This window comes from Centrocercus urophasianus, unplaced genomic scaffold (assembly GCF_019232065.1).
Source record: "Centrocercus urophasianus isolate 14NV4802_14NV808 unplaced genomic scaffold, USGS_Curo_1.0 seq_770, whole genome shotgun sequence".
In the NCBI taxonomy this organism is placed as follows: domain Eukaryota; kingdom Metazoa; phylum Chordata; class Aves; order Galliformes; family Phasianidae; genus Centrocercus; species Centrocercus urophasianus.
In genome coordinates, this window is record NW_024885389.1 from 1 (window position 1) to 10,771 (window position 10,771).

General features: G+C 63.1%; 3 protein-coding genes across 3 annotated transcripts; 1 reads left to right on the forward strand and 2 right to left on the reverse strand.

The window, feature by feature from the left end:
• Nucleotides 1-265: 265 nt before the first annotated feature.
• On the reverse strand, nt 266-3,268 carry LOC122171025 (zinc finger protein 853-like). The gene is made up of 2 exons (XM_042838350.1): nt 3,175-3,268; nt 266-898 (listed from the first exon to the last, which is right to left on the reverse strand). The coding sequence occupies exons 1-2, from the start codon at nt 3,266-3,268 to the stop codon at nt 336-338; spliced, it is 657 nt and encodes a 218-aa protein (XP_042694284.1). The 3' UTR covers nt 266-335.
• Nucleotides 3,269-3,397: 129 nt separating this feature from the next.
• LOC122171024 (ankyrin repeat and SOCS box protein 8) lies at nt 3,398-6,322 on the forward strand. Its single transcript, XM_042838348.1, has 3 exons — nt 3,398-3,735; nt 4,070-4,174; nt 4,996-6,322. The coding sequence occupies exons 1-3, from the start codon at nt 3,619-3,621 to the stop codon at nt 5,626-5,628; spliced, it is 855 nt and encodes a 284-aa protein (XP_042694282.1). The 5' UTR covers nt 3,398-3,618; the 3' UTR covers nt 5,629-6,322.
• A 485-nt stretch (nt 6,323-6,807) lies between these two features.
• LOC122171023 (ATP-dependent 6-phosphofructokinase, muscle type-like) lies at nt 6,808-10,445 on the reverse strand (the record flags this gene model as incomplete). The annotated part of the gene is made up of 15 exons (XM_042838347.1): nt 6,808-7,251; nt 7,332-7,437; nt 7,662-7,761; nt 7,849-7,960; nt 8,044-8,105; nt 8,269-8,433; nt 8,520-8,672; nt 8,741-8,828; nt 8,913-8,983; nt 9,344-9,490; nt 9,562-9,625; nt 9,732-9,796; nt 9,951-10,076; nt 10,159-10,251; nt 10,347-10,445. Coding segments are annotated over 15 exons (1,599 nt in total), but the record flags the coding sequence as incomplete, so codon positions are not given.
• Nucleotides 10,446-10,771: the final 326 nt, after the last annotated feature.

Below are 10,771 nucleotides of genomic sequence, written 5' to 3' on the forward strand. Positions count from 1 at the left end.
CTGCCACCACGCTCTCCAACTGGGAGAACTGGAAAATCCATCCCTCCTGATCCGCCCCATGCAAAGCGCAGCCCCATCACTTGCCCAGCACCACGACCCCGGCCAGGCAGTGCAGCTCCAGCACCTTTTATTGGTTTGGGCTGCAGTCCCGACCGCCCCGCTGCGTTCCCTCTTCCAACGCCCCGTCCCGCTTTCCCCCTCTGGGCTTTTGGGGTTTCTAGGGGGGGGGGGGGGGGGGTCCAGCACTGCACACCCACCCCGCAGTCCCCATCCTGGGAACGAGGATGAGGATGATGCACATGGCGATGATCCCCATCCCCAAAGCCGTTTCCCCCCTACGCCGAGTGCAGCTTCTGGTGCCGGCGCAGCTGGGATTTGTGGCGAAAGCCCTCCCCGCACTCCACGCAGATGTAGGGCTTCTCGTCGCTGTGGGTTCGCCGGTGCCGGATGAGGTTGGAGCTGACGCTGAAGCGCTTCCCGCACTCCCCGCAGCAATAGGGCTTTTCCCCGGTGTGGGTCCGCTGGTGCTGGATGAGCGCCGAGCTCTCGCTGAAGCGCTTCCCGCAGGCCCCGCAGCTGTAGGGTTTCTCTCCGGTGTGGATGCGCTGGTGGGTGACCAGGTTGGAGTTCTGGCTGAAGCCCTTCCCGCAGGCCCCGCACGTGTAGGGCTTCTCCCCGGTGTGGGTGATGCGGTGCCGCACCAGGTCCGAGCTGCGGCTGAAGCCCTTCCCGCACTCCCCGCAGATGGTGGGGCGCAGGCGGCCGCCCCGCAACCCCAGCAGCTCCTCCAACGGCCCCAAAGCCCGCGGGTGCCCCAAAGCTCCGCTCCTGGGCTGCGCTGCTGCTGCTTTCCGACGCCGCTTTGCGGGGCGACCCGGTGCCTCGCTGCCGGGATGGGCTGAGGGGAAAGCGGGGCTGGGCTCCGAGATGTGGGGCTGTGACCCCTCCACCCCTTCCCCACCCCCTTCGTGCCTTCTTTGTCGCCTTTACACCTTCTTCGTCCCCTTCGTGCCTTTCCCATCCGCTTCGCACCTTCCCTGTTCCCTTCCCTCCTTCCCCGTCCCCTTTGCAGCCTCTCCGTCCCTATTACCCCATTTCCATCACCCTCTCCATGTCCTCTTCCCCTTCTCCATCCCCTTCGCATCGTCCCAATCACTTTTCCACCCCATCTCCATCCCCTCTTCCCCTTCCCCATCACCTCCGTGACCTCTTCCCCTCCTCCATCCCTTTTCCACCCACTCCATCCCGTCTTCCCCACCTACATCCCACTCTTCATCCCATTCCCACCTTCCCCATCCCTTCTGCCCCTTCCCTGTCCCTTTTCCACCCCCTCCACCCTCCTTTCTCCGTCCTTCCCACCCCATCCCCAATCCCCCCACCCCATTCCCATCCCTTTTCCACATTTTCTCCATCACCTCTACCCCCTCCCCACCCCCCTCCCTGCTTTGGGGACATCCCTGCACCCTAAAATTGGTGTCTCCCCACACTGTGAGGCAACTGGGACATCCTCATGTTATGGGATCGGGGCATCTTCACGCTGTGGGATTGAGGCATTGCCATATTATGGGATGCAGGCACCCTGCACCCTCCATCACCAGGACACCCCCACACTGTGGGATTGGAGCTCTCCAGGACCACCCCCCCCCGGTCCCAGAGTGCCCCACAATCGGGTCACCCCCCCCCCCACCCCCACGCGTGGGATCCCCCTCAGCAGGTCTTGGCGGGAGGGGCAGTGGGGTCTCACCTGCGGCGCTGCTCTCAGGGTCCCGGGGGGGGGTCCGGGCTGGAGGGCCCCCCCTCTGCGTCCATCACGCTCACACACGGGGAAACGCTGTTGGGGGGCGGCGGGTGGCGGGGGTGGGTGGGTAATGCAAAGAAATGGGATGAGCACGGGTGGGGGGGGGGGGGAGGAAGAGGGGGGTTACAAGAACCGTCCGCAGCACCAGGACCCCCCCCCTCCCCCCGCACTCACACCGCGGCTTTGCCTCCTCCCCCCTGAGCTCACCGGGACCAGGGGGCGGCAGTGGGGGCTCCAGTGATGGCGCAGCTCTTGTCCCCCGACCGCCCCCCTCCCCCCTAAAAATACAACCCCACCCGCAATGGGGACGGGGACGAGACCCCCCCAGCCGGGGGTTGCGGGGGACCCCGGCGCGCGGCCCCGCGTGGTGCTGGGGGGGGGGAAGGGGGGGCGAAGGGGGGAGCGCGGGGGGTCCCTGTTCGTGAATGGTGGCAGTTGGTGTGGGATTCAGAGGGGGTTATGGGGGAATTGGAGACCCCCCCCCCTCCTCCACCGCGCTGTGTGTGGTGCTGTGAGCTTGGGGATGCAGGGGACACAGGGAGGTCCTTTCTGCCCCCATCCATGTTTGCAGCATGGGGCTTGGAGGGGGGGTAGCATGGGGGCATCCCAACACTTCCTACAGTATCCCAGTGTGTCCCAGTACATCCCAGTGCATCCCAGTACTTCCCAGTGCGTCCCAGTACATCCCAGTGTATCCCACTGCATCCCAGTGTGTCCCAGTACATCCCAGCGCAGCCAGCACTTTCCATTGCATCCCATTGCATCCTATTGCATTCCAGTGCATCCCAGTCAATCCCAGTGCACCCAGCACAACCCAGTACACCTCAGTACATCGCAGTATACCCAGTACTTCTTCCTGCACCCCAGTACTTCCCAGTGCACCCAGCATTCCCATTACATCCCATTGCATCCCAGTACGTCCCGGTGCATGCAGCACTTCCCAGTGCATCCTAGCGCTCCCCACGGGTGGTCGCTGTCTGGGTGACATCGGGATGCCCCCAGTTCCGTGTTCCAAGTCCCGGTGCTCCGACCCATTCTGGCCCCAGGACCTGGAGAAGGGGAGGGACTGGGAGCACCGGTGTGAACTGGTCCCAGTGTCACCCAGCACAGGGACACCAATGTCACCCAACATGGTGACACCCCGCTGTCACCCCCCAGTGACACCCAAACCCCGGCCCCATGGGTGACACCGGTGTCACCCTTATAGGAACACAGGGACATCCCGGTGTCACCCAACACGGTGACCCGGAGTCACGGGGACACTCCCATGTCACCCTCACGGTGCCCCCCCCGCTGTCCTCCCCTCCAGCCCCACGGACAGCCGCTGCCCAACGCCGCCCCGCACCCCCGAACCCCCCAACGAGGGCCCCTGGCACCCGCTGGGCGAACACAGGGAGAGATGATTGGCGGAGAGCCGGCTGGGGGCGGGGATTGCGAGGGCCGGCTCCTGGCGATTGGAGGAACTCGCATCGTGAGGGAGGAACTGATAGGAAGGCGGAGCTTAGAGGGGCACCGCGCGCTGATTGGCGAAGTGGGTAGCGGAGCGAGGTTAGGAATCTTCTGCGCATGCGCGGCCGGGTTCTTTCACTTCCGGGTAGCGGCAGCGACTTCCGCCTTTAGCGGCCTTGCAGAATCTGCGCCGGTTCCGGGCCCGGGTTCCGGGAGCTCGCCGCGCCCCAGCCGCTCCAACTCCGTACAGAACTCCTCCCTCCCCCGGTATCCGCTGCCCCTCGTCCCACCCCGCCCCGGCACCGCTCGGGGCTCGGGGCTGGGCCGGGCCTGGCGGGGCGGCGGCGGCGGGCGGGCGGGAGGCCCGCAGGATGTGGTACATCATGCAGAGCGTGCAGAGCAAATACTCGCTGTCCGAGCGCCTCATCCGCACCATCGCCGCCATCCGCTCCTTTCCGAGGGACAACGTGGAGGATCTGATCGGACGGGTGAGCGGTGGGGGGGTCCCGAACCGTTCCCGTTAATAGAGGGCCGGCTGCGCGGAGGCCTCGTGTCGGCCTGCAGCTCCTCTCGGGGCGGCGCTGAGCTCTGCTCCCCGTGACGGCGGCAGGGCCCGAGGGAATGGCGTGGAGCTGCGTCGGGGAGAGTCGGTGAGGGGGGGAATAGGAAAGAGTTTCCCCACCAGAAGCGGGTGGGCACGGAAAAGAGTAACTGCGAGCCAGAAGCGCGCCCTGCTGGCCAAGAGGACCAGTTTTTCGTTGGCCGCCTGGCGATACGACCCACGGGTGGCCGTACTCTCTTAACCCCGCCGTGTTTCTGCAGGGCGCGGATGTGAACTGCATGCACGGCACTCTGAAGCCGCTGCACTGCGCCTGCATGGTGGCTGATGCCGATTGTGTGGAACTGCTGTTGCAGAAAGGAGCAGAGGTAAACGCCTCTTCGGAATGGAGCCGTGGTGTCTTGGTGCTGGACTCTTTGCTTCCTTAGCAAGGTGGAACCATCGATTCTGAGCACTGCCAGAATTGTGCTTTGTCTTGGTGACAGCTGCTCTGCTCTCTAAAAGAGTAGAATGGGTGAAGGTGTATTGCACGAGCATGGGAGCAATTCCAGCATTTCGGTAGTGTTATTGCCTGAGATTTTAAGTGCACCTGCTTGAAAACAGACTTTTGATGAAAGCCTGAAAGGGGCGTTAAGTGCTGTACGTTTCCTGCTCAAATTTTGGCAGCTGGTAGATTGCACCCCCCACCTTGTGTGTGCTTTATTTTCTCATCCTGTGGAGGAATGTGACCAGAGTCCAGAGGAGGGCCATGAAGATGCTCGGGAGCTGGAATGCCTCTTATGAGGAAAGGCTGAAGGAGCTGTGGGTGTCCAGCCTGGAGAAGAGGAGGCTCTGGGGAGACCCTCCAGTGCTTAGAAGGAGCTTAGCAACAGGGGAGAACAACTTCTTAGGTGGGCAGGCTGCAGCAATAGGAAAAGGGGGAATGGCTTTAAATTAAAGGAGAGGAGATTTAGGTTAGATGTCAGCGAGAAGCTTTTCACTGAGAGGGCAGTGAGGCCCAGAGAGCTGCGAGCGCCCCAGCCTTGAGGTGCTCAGAGCCACGGATGGGGCCTGGACGTGTGATGGGAGGAGCCCAGGGCAGGGGGTGGAGCCGGGGGGGGGCTTCGAGTTTCCCAACCATTCTATGGGCTGCAGGCAGGGCTTTGTGCCCTGCTGGTTTCGGTCGCCCTGCATCTCCCCACTCCTGCAGGTCAACGCCTTGGACGGCTACAACCGCACGGCCCTGCACTACGCGGCCGAGAAGGACGAGACGTGCGTGGAGATCCTGCTGGAGTACGGAGCCGACCCCAACGCCCTGGATGGCAACAAGGACACGCCGCTGCACTGGGCAGCCTTCAAGAACACGGCCGAGTGCGTGCGCGCGCTGCTGGAGAACGGCGCCCTGGTGAACGCCCGCGACTACAACGACGACACGCCGCTCAGCTGGGCCGCCATGAAGGGCAACCTGGAGAGCGTCAGCATCCTGCTCGACTTCGGGGCCGAGGTGCGGGTGGTGAATTTGAAAGGGCAGAGCCCCATCTCGCGGCTGGTGGCGCTGCTGGTGCGGGGACTGGGCACGGAGCGCGAGGATTCCTGCTTCGACCTCCTGCACCGCGCCATCGGACACTTTGAGCTGCGCAAGAACGGCAGCATGCCCTGGGAGGTGAGCAGGGACCAGCAGCTGTGCGAGAAGCTCACGCTGCTCTGCTCGGCGCCCGGCACTCTGCAGACCCTGTCGCGTTACGCCGTGCGCCGCAGCTTGGGCGTGCGCTTCCTGCCCGAGGCCGTGGAGCAGCTGCCCCTGCCCACCTGCCTGAAGGAGTACGTGCTGCTCCTCAGCTAGGCACGGGGCGGCCGTGGGTGCGAATCCTGCTTGCTGTGTTGACTGGCGGGCGCTGGATGGACAGCGGGACCCACCGACGGGCGCCGTCTCGTCTCCTTGCCTGCAGCTCTTGCCCTTTGCGAGCTCCTTTTCTGCGTTTTCAGCCTCGTCGAATGAACTGTCCTCCCTTTAACAAGTGGTGAATTCCATCCCAGCTGCTGCATTCACCTGTTCTTTCCGTTGGGGTAGGCCTTGGGGAAAGCGAAGCTTTCTGGGTGAGAACGGAGAAATCTCTTCTTTCTGAAGGACTCGAGGAGAGGCCCGCTGGGTGAGCACGTGCAATGTGAGTCTGCTCCCTGGGGCGAGCACCCACGGCCTCCTCGCTGCACACGGCGCCGGGGCAGACGTGGGACCCCCCTGCTGGCACCCAGCAGAGCTTTGTTCACTCCCATGTCTGTGATTTTTTTTGGATGTATTCAGGGAGAATCAGCGCTTTAGGGAAAGAGAGAAGATGGGGAGCCCTAGGGACTGCAGTGTTTGCAGGAGGAAACCCTTCGTGGCACCGATGGCGTGAGGGCTGGGGAGTGAGGAAGTGCCCTGATGGATGCCTGAGCAGTGAGCAGGGCCCTCGCTGCCCCCTCATCACAAACTTGGCCACAACTCCTGCAAAAAGAGGAAACTATTCCCTGCTGTCACAAGCACAGGGTGGTCCTGAGAGAGGGCTTCACCTCTGATCTGCCGTCCGAGAACCCATCCCAGTTCTGGGTTTGGTTTTGCACTGCCAGCTCACCGCGCCAGGGCTGCTTTTACTGATACGTGTGCAGTGTGTGTTTGGAGGCAGGGGCAGCAGCTCCTCGCGTGGCGGAACGACGCAGGGCTGCAGCTGAGGACGCAGAGCCGCTGCCTGCCCTGTGTCTCATCCGTCCCCGGCTTCCGTCCACAGAAATAAAAGGCTCCTTGCAAGCCACACTCTGTAAGGTTTTGTGTTGCACAGCCAGCGGGAGCAGAATTGTGCCCTGTTCTCATCTGTCACCTGAGAATCCTCGGGGGGAGCTGCCTCGAGCTCCCAGAGGGGAGGTGAGAAGGGTAAATACGGGTAATTACCCTGGGGGGGGAAGTAAGGTTGCGTTCGTAGGGCTGCGCGTGCGTGGCAGCCGCGTGTGCTGCTGTGTGAAGCGTGGGGAGCCTGAGCACAGGTTGTGTTTTTGTCACCACCACGGGGCGGTGCTGCTTTATTGAAGCGTCACAATTCTGAGTTTCAAACTAAAGTGATGCCCTACAGCCCTGACCTCTGCTTTCAGGTCAACGCAACGTCCTGCCGCAACGCGAGCCGCTCGCGGAACGCTTTGCTCTTTCAAAAGCCCATAAAACACCTGGCTGGATCTAAACCAGCCCGAAATTACCCTGAGGAAACCCTCGGTTTTCGGCAAAACTGCTCTTTCAAAAGTGAAGATGCTGCGGGGGATTTGGGGGGGGGTCTTTCAGAGGGTCCTCCCTCACATGTTGTACTCCTGCGAGACCCTCTTTTGCCTGACGTGCTCCATGTGTGCCTTCTCCGAGGTGTCCAGCTCGATGTTGTACTTGGCCAGGATCTTCAGGATGGGACGCAGCTTCAGCCACCACTGTTCCTTGGGAATGCGGTGCCTGGGGGGTTGGAGAGAGGACGGTGTGAGCCCGGCGCGGCGCTCCTGCGGCGGTGCTGGGGGGGGACGGCGGGCACCCACTCGAAGTCTGTCTGCTCCTTGAGTTCGGTGAGGGGCTGGAACACCAGGCTGCGTTTGCGCATGCCCAGCAGGCACGCCGAGTCGGCTGTGTTGGCGAAGATCCGACCTGCAAGGAGCGCCCGGAACGGGCTCAGCATCGCGGCCCCCTCCAGGGGGGGGCAGCAGAACCCGCAGAGCGCAGCGGTGCTTCGCTTTGAAACAGAGGAGCGGGAAGCGTGAGCACGCGTGCGTGGCTTGGGGGGGGAGCTGAGGTTTGTGATCTGCGGGGAAGGCGAGGGGGCTTTGCAAATGCGGATGGGAGCCCCCTGGTTCTGCCCAAGCGGGACCCACCGTGCCGGGAGCACTCCTTGATCTTGCCAGTGATCCAAGCCACCGACTTGGCGCCCATTTTAGTGCCGAAATTCCTGTCGAAGGGGGTCGGGGTGCCGCCCTGCAGGGGGAAACGGCAGCAGGTGGTGGGGGGAGCCGTGACCGAGGGGCTCCTGCCCTCTGCTGGGAGCTCACAGCGCGGCCGTACCTGCTGCATGTGCCCCAGCACGTTCTTGCGGCAGTCGAAGATGCCTTTGCCCTCCTCTGTGTATAGGTTGTAGATGAAGTCGGTGGTGTAGTTCTCGTTGCAGCGCTCGTTCCTGCGTGAGGCAGCAGGAGGGGGCTCAGGGCGGCTGCAGCAGCCGATGGGTCCTTCCAGGCCCCTCCATGGTCCCATCTTTACCTGAGCACCAGCCCGCGCTTCACTGTCGTCTTCATTTTTTCGGTTATGTGCTCCACGTTGATCTAAGGATGAGAAAAAGAAGCGTTCGAGGTTTGGCTTTTGGAAGTGCTGTGGGAATAAATGCGACACCCCCGTCCCTGCGGTGATGCTTGGCTGGAGGTTGGGGATGCAAGCAGGGATAAATGCAGCCCCCCCAGCCCCACGGCGATGCCTTTGGGACCCCACCTGCAGGTCACGGATGCTGAAGTGCTCCTCGAAGATGTAGGCAGCATCGGCACCGCCTGCCAGCCCCGCCATGGTGGCCAGGTACCCGCAGTAGCCACCCATCGTCTCGATGATGAAGACGCGCCGCTTGGTCCCCGCTGCCGACTGCTTGATGCGGTCGCAGGTCTGCGGGGAGGGAGGAAGGGGTTTGGGTTGAGGGGGGGGTGTTTAATTGTAAGCTGTGCGCCGCGGGGGGGTCGCAGGAGCCGCACCGTGGTGATGGTGTTGAGGGCGGTGTCGGCGCCGATGCTGAAGTCGGAGCCGGGGACGTTGTTGGAGACGGTGGCGGGGATGACGCAGATGGGGATGCAGAGCTCGTCAAACTTGGCTCTCCCTTCCATCAGCTCCAGGCTGCCCACGAAGGCCTGCGGGAATGGGGGGTGAGGGGCACGGCCCAGGGAGGTGCCCCGCAGCCCCCTGCCACCCCACCCACCTCGAAGCCCCCGATGATGATCAGCCCGTGGATGCCGAAGTTGGTGATGGTGGCGCTGATTTCCTCAAAGTATTTCTTGGGCAAGGTCCTGGCCGAAGCGTGGGAGGGTGAAGCCTCCGGGGGTGGGCTTTGCTTGGGCCCCCGCACCCAGACTTCCACAGGACAGCGTTACCTCTTCGTCCCCAGTTTGGATCCCCCCAGACCTGTCCAGCCGCCAACCTTATCCCAGCTGATCTCTTCCACCTGACCGGGAGAGAGGAGTGGGGGAAAGCAGCACTAAGAACGTTGGGTTGGGAGGCAAAAGGTTTTGATGTGCACCGCCCTCAGCACGTCGCTGTCACAGCACCGCCACGCATGCAAGGCTGTGGGGCGTGCGAAGCCCCCCCACTGGGCAGGGATCCCCCTCCTGGGGGCTGCAGCTTTTAGGGCTGCAACTTTCCCTGTGCGCCGCCATCCCCATTCCTGTGCTTCCTCTTCCTTTGTGAGCTCCCATCCCCACGTGTCACCTTTCCCTATCCATACGCACCCCCTTTCCCCGTGTGTTTCCTTTCCCCCACGCGTCCCCTTTTTCCCCCCGCCCCCTGCGCCCCCTTGCCCTCGCACATTCCCAAAGGCGAGCCCCTCGAAGCCGTCGTGCACCGCCAGCATCCTGTGCCCGTGGATGAGCCCGATCCTCACGGTGGAGCGCACGGCCGCGTTCATGCCGGCAGCAGGAGCGCCCACGTTGAGCACAGCCAACGTGTAACCGCTCTGTGGGGTGAGGGGGCAGCGTCAGGGGGGGCTCGCTGCGCCCCCCTCCGCACCCCGTCCCACCTCCTTACCTTGGTGGAGGGCGGGCGGATGTGTGCCAGCAGCTTGTAGACGTTCCAGTTATTTTGGAAACTCCTGGGAAAGCGGGGAAGGAAAGGGAGGAAAAAGAAGGGGATGAGGGAGTGCTGGGGGATGGCTGCACCCCCGTGACCCCAACGGGGGCTGAGCTGTGGATGCTCACCGGCCCCGCAGTTTCACGGCGTCATCGAAGCGTTTCTCATGCATCGCCGTTGTCACATCTTTGGTCTGCGGGGAGCAGAGGTGGACAGGTTTGCACTGCGATGGCTGCATTTGTGCTGCGTTTGTGCTGCACCGGCCAGGTTTGCGTTGCAGCGGCTGAGTTTGCACCTCGGCTCCACGCGCAGCCCGGGCTGCTCCGCGCCCCCCACCCTGCACTCACCACCTGCACGCACTCCATGAGGGGCAGGCGCACGGCCTGGTTCCCTGAGAGGCTGACGACGCAGGCGGGGGTGTCGGGGGTCCCTTCCAGCAAGGCCATGACGGCTTCGACTCCCATCCTGCTGCCCTGCAGAGACAGGGACAGGGATGGGGGTGTCGCCACGGCCCTGCTTGGCTGGGATGGGCGCAGGAGGGACGGAGCTGCCTACCAGGATGCGGTCGAAGGCGGAGGGCGTCCCGCCGCGCTGCACGTGGCCCAGGATGGTGACGCGGGTGTCGTAGCCCAAACGCTTCACCACCAGCTGCAAGACAGCAGGGTTGGCGTGGGGATGGGGTGCCCAAACTCTGGTGGGACCAACGGTGGGAGCAGAAATGGGGGTCCCCTCGTCCCGCTCACGTCTTTGACTTCGTCAGAGGTGATGGCCTTGCCGTGTCTGTCGATGGCGCCCTCGGCCACGATGATGATGTTCAGCCTTGAGCCACCCAAACGGGTCTGAGGGAGAAGGGGGTGACAGTGGGAACGGGGATGTGGATCAGGATACGGATAGGGACAGAGATGGGGTCGGTGATAGAGATGGGGACAGAACAGGGGGAGGAAAGGAGATGAAGATGGGGACAGTGATGGGAACAGAGATGGGGATAGGGACAAAACAGGGACAGGGAAGGAAATGGGGATGATGTCCAAGATGGGGACAAAACAGGGGTGGGGATGGAGATGAGGATGGGGACACGGACAGGGCCAGGTACAGGGATGAAGTGGGGATGGGGACAAGGACAGGGCCAGGTACAGGGATAAAGTGGGGATGGGGACAAGCACAGGGC

What these genes read in the sequence shown, in the direction of transcription:
- LOC122171025 (XM_042838350.1), bottom strand. Translation starts at nt 3,268, where the DNA reads ATGCGAGTTCCTCCAATCGCCAGGAGCCGGCCCTCGCAATCCCCGCCC. An exon ending in TCCCTGTGTTCGCCCAGCGG is followed by an intron (nt 899 to 3,174) that starts GTGCCAGGGGCC and finishes CTTTCCCCTCAG; the next exon opens with CCCATCCCGGCAGCGAGGCA.
- LOC122171024 (XM_042838348.1), top strand. Translation starts at nt 3,619, where the DNA reads ATGTGGTACATCATGCAGAGCGTGCAGAGCAAATACTCGCTGTCCGAG. An exon ending in TGGAGGATCTGATCGGACGG is followed by an intron (nt 3,736 to 4,069) that starts GTGAGCGGTGGG and finishes GTGTTTCTGCAG; the next exon opens with GGCGCGGATGTGAACTGCAT. An exon ending in TGTTGCAGAAAGGAGCAGAG is followed by an intron (nt 4,175 to 4,995) that starts GTAAACGCCTCT and finishes CCACTCCTGCAG; the next exon opens with GTCAACGCCTTGGACGGCTA.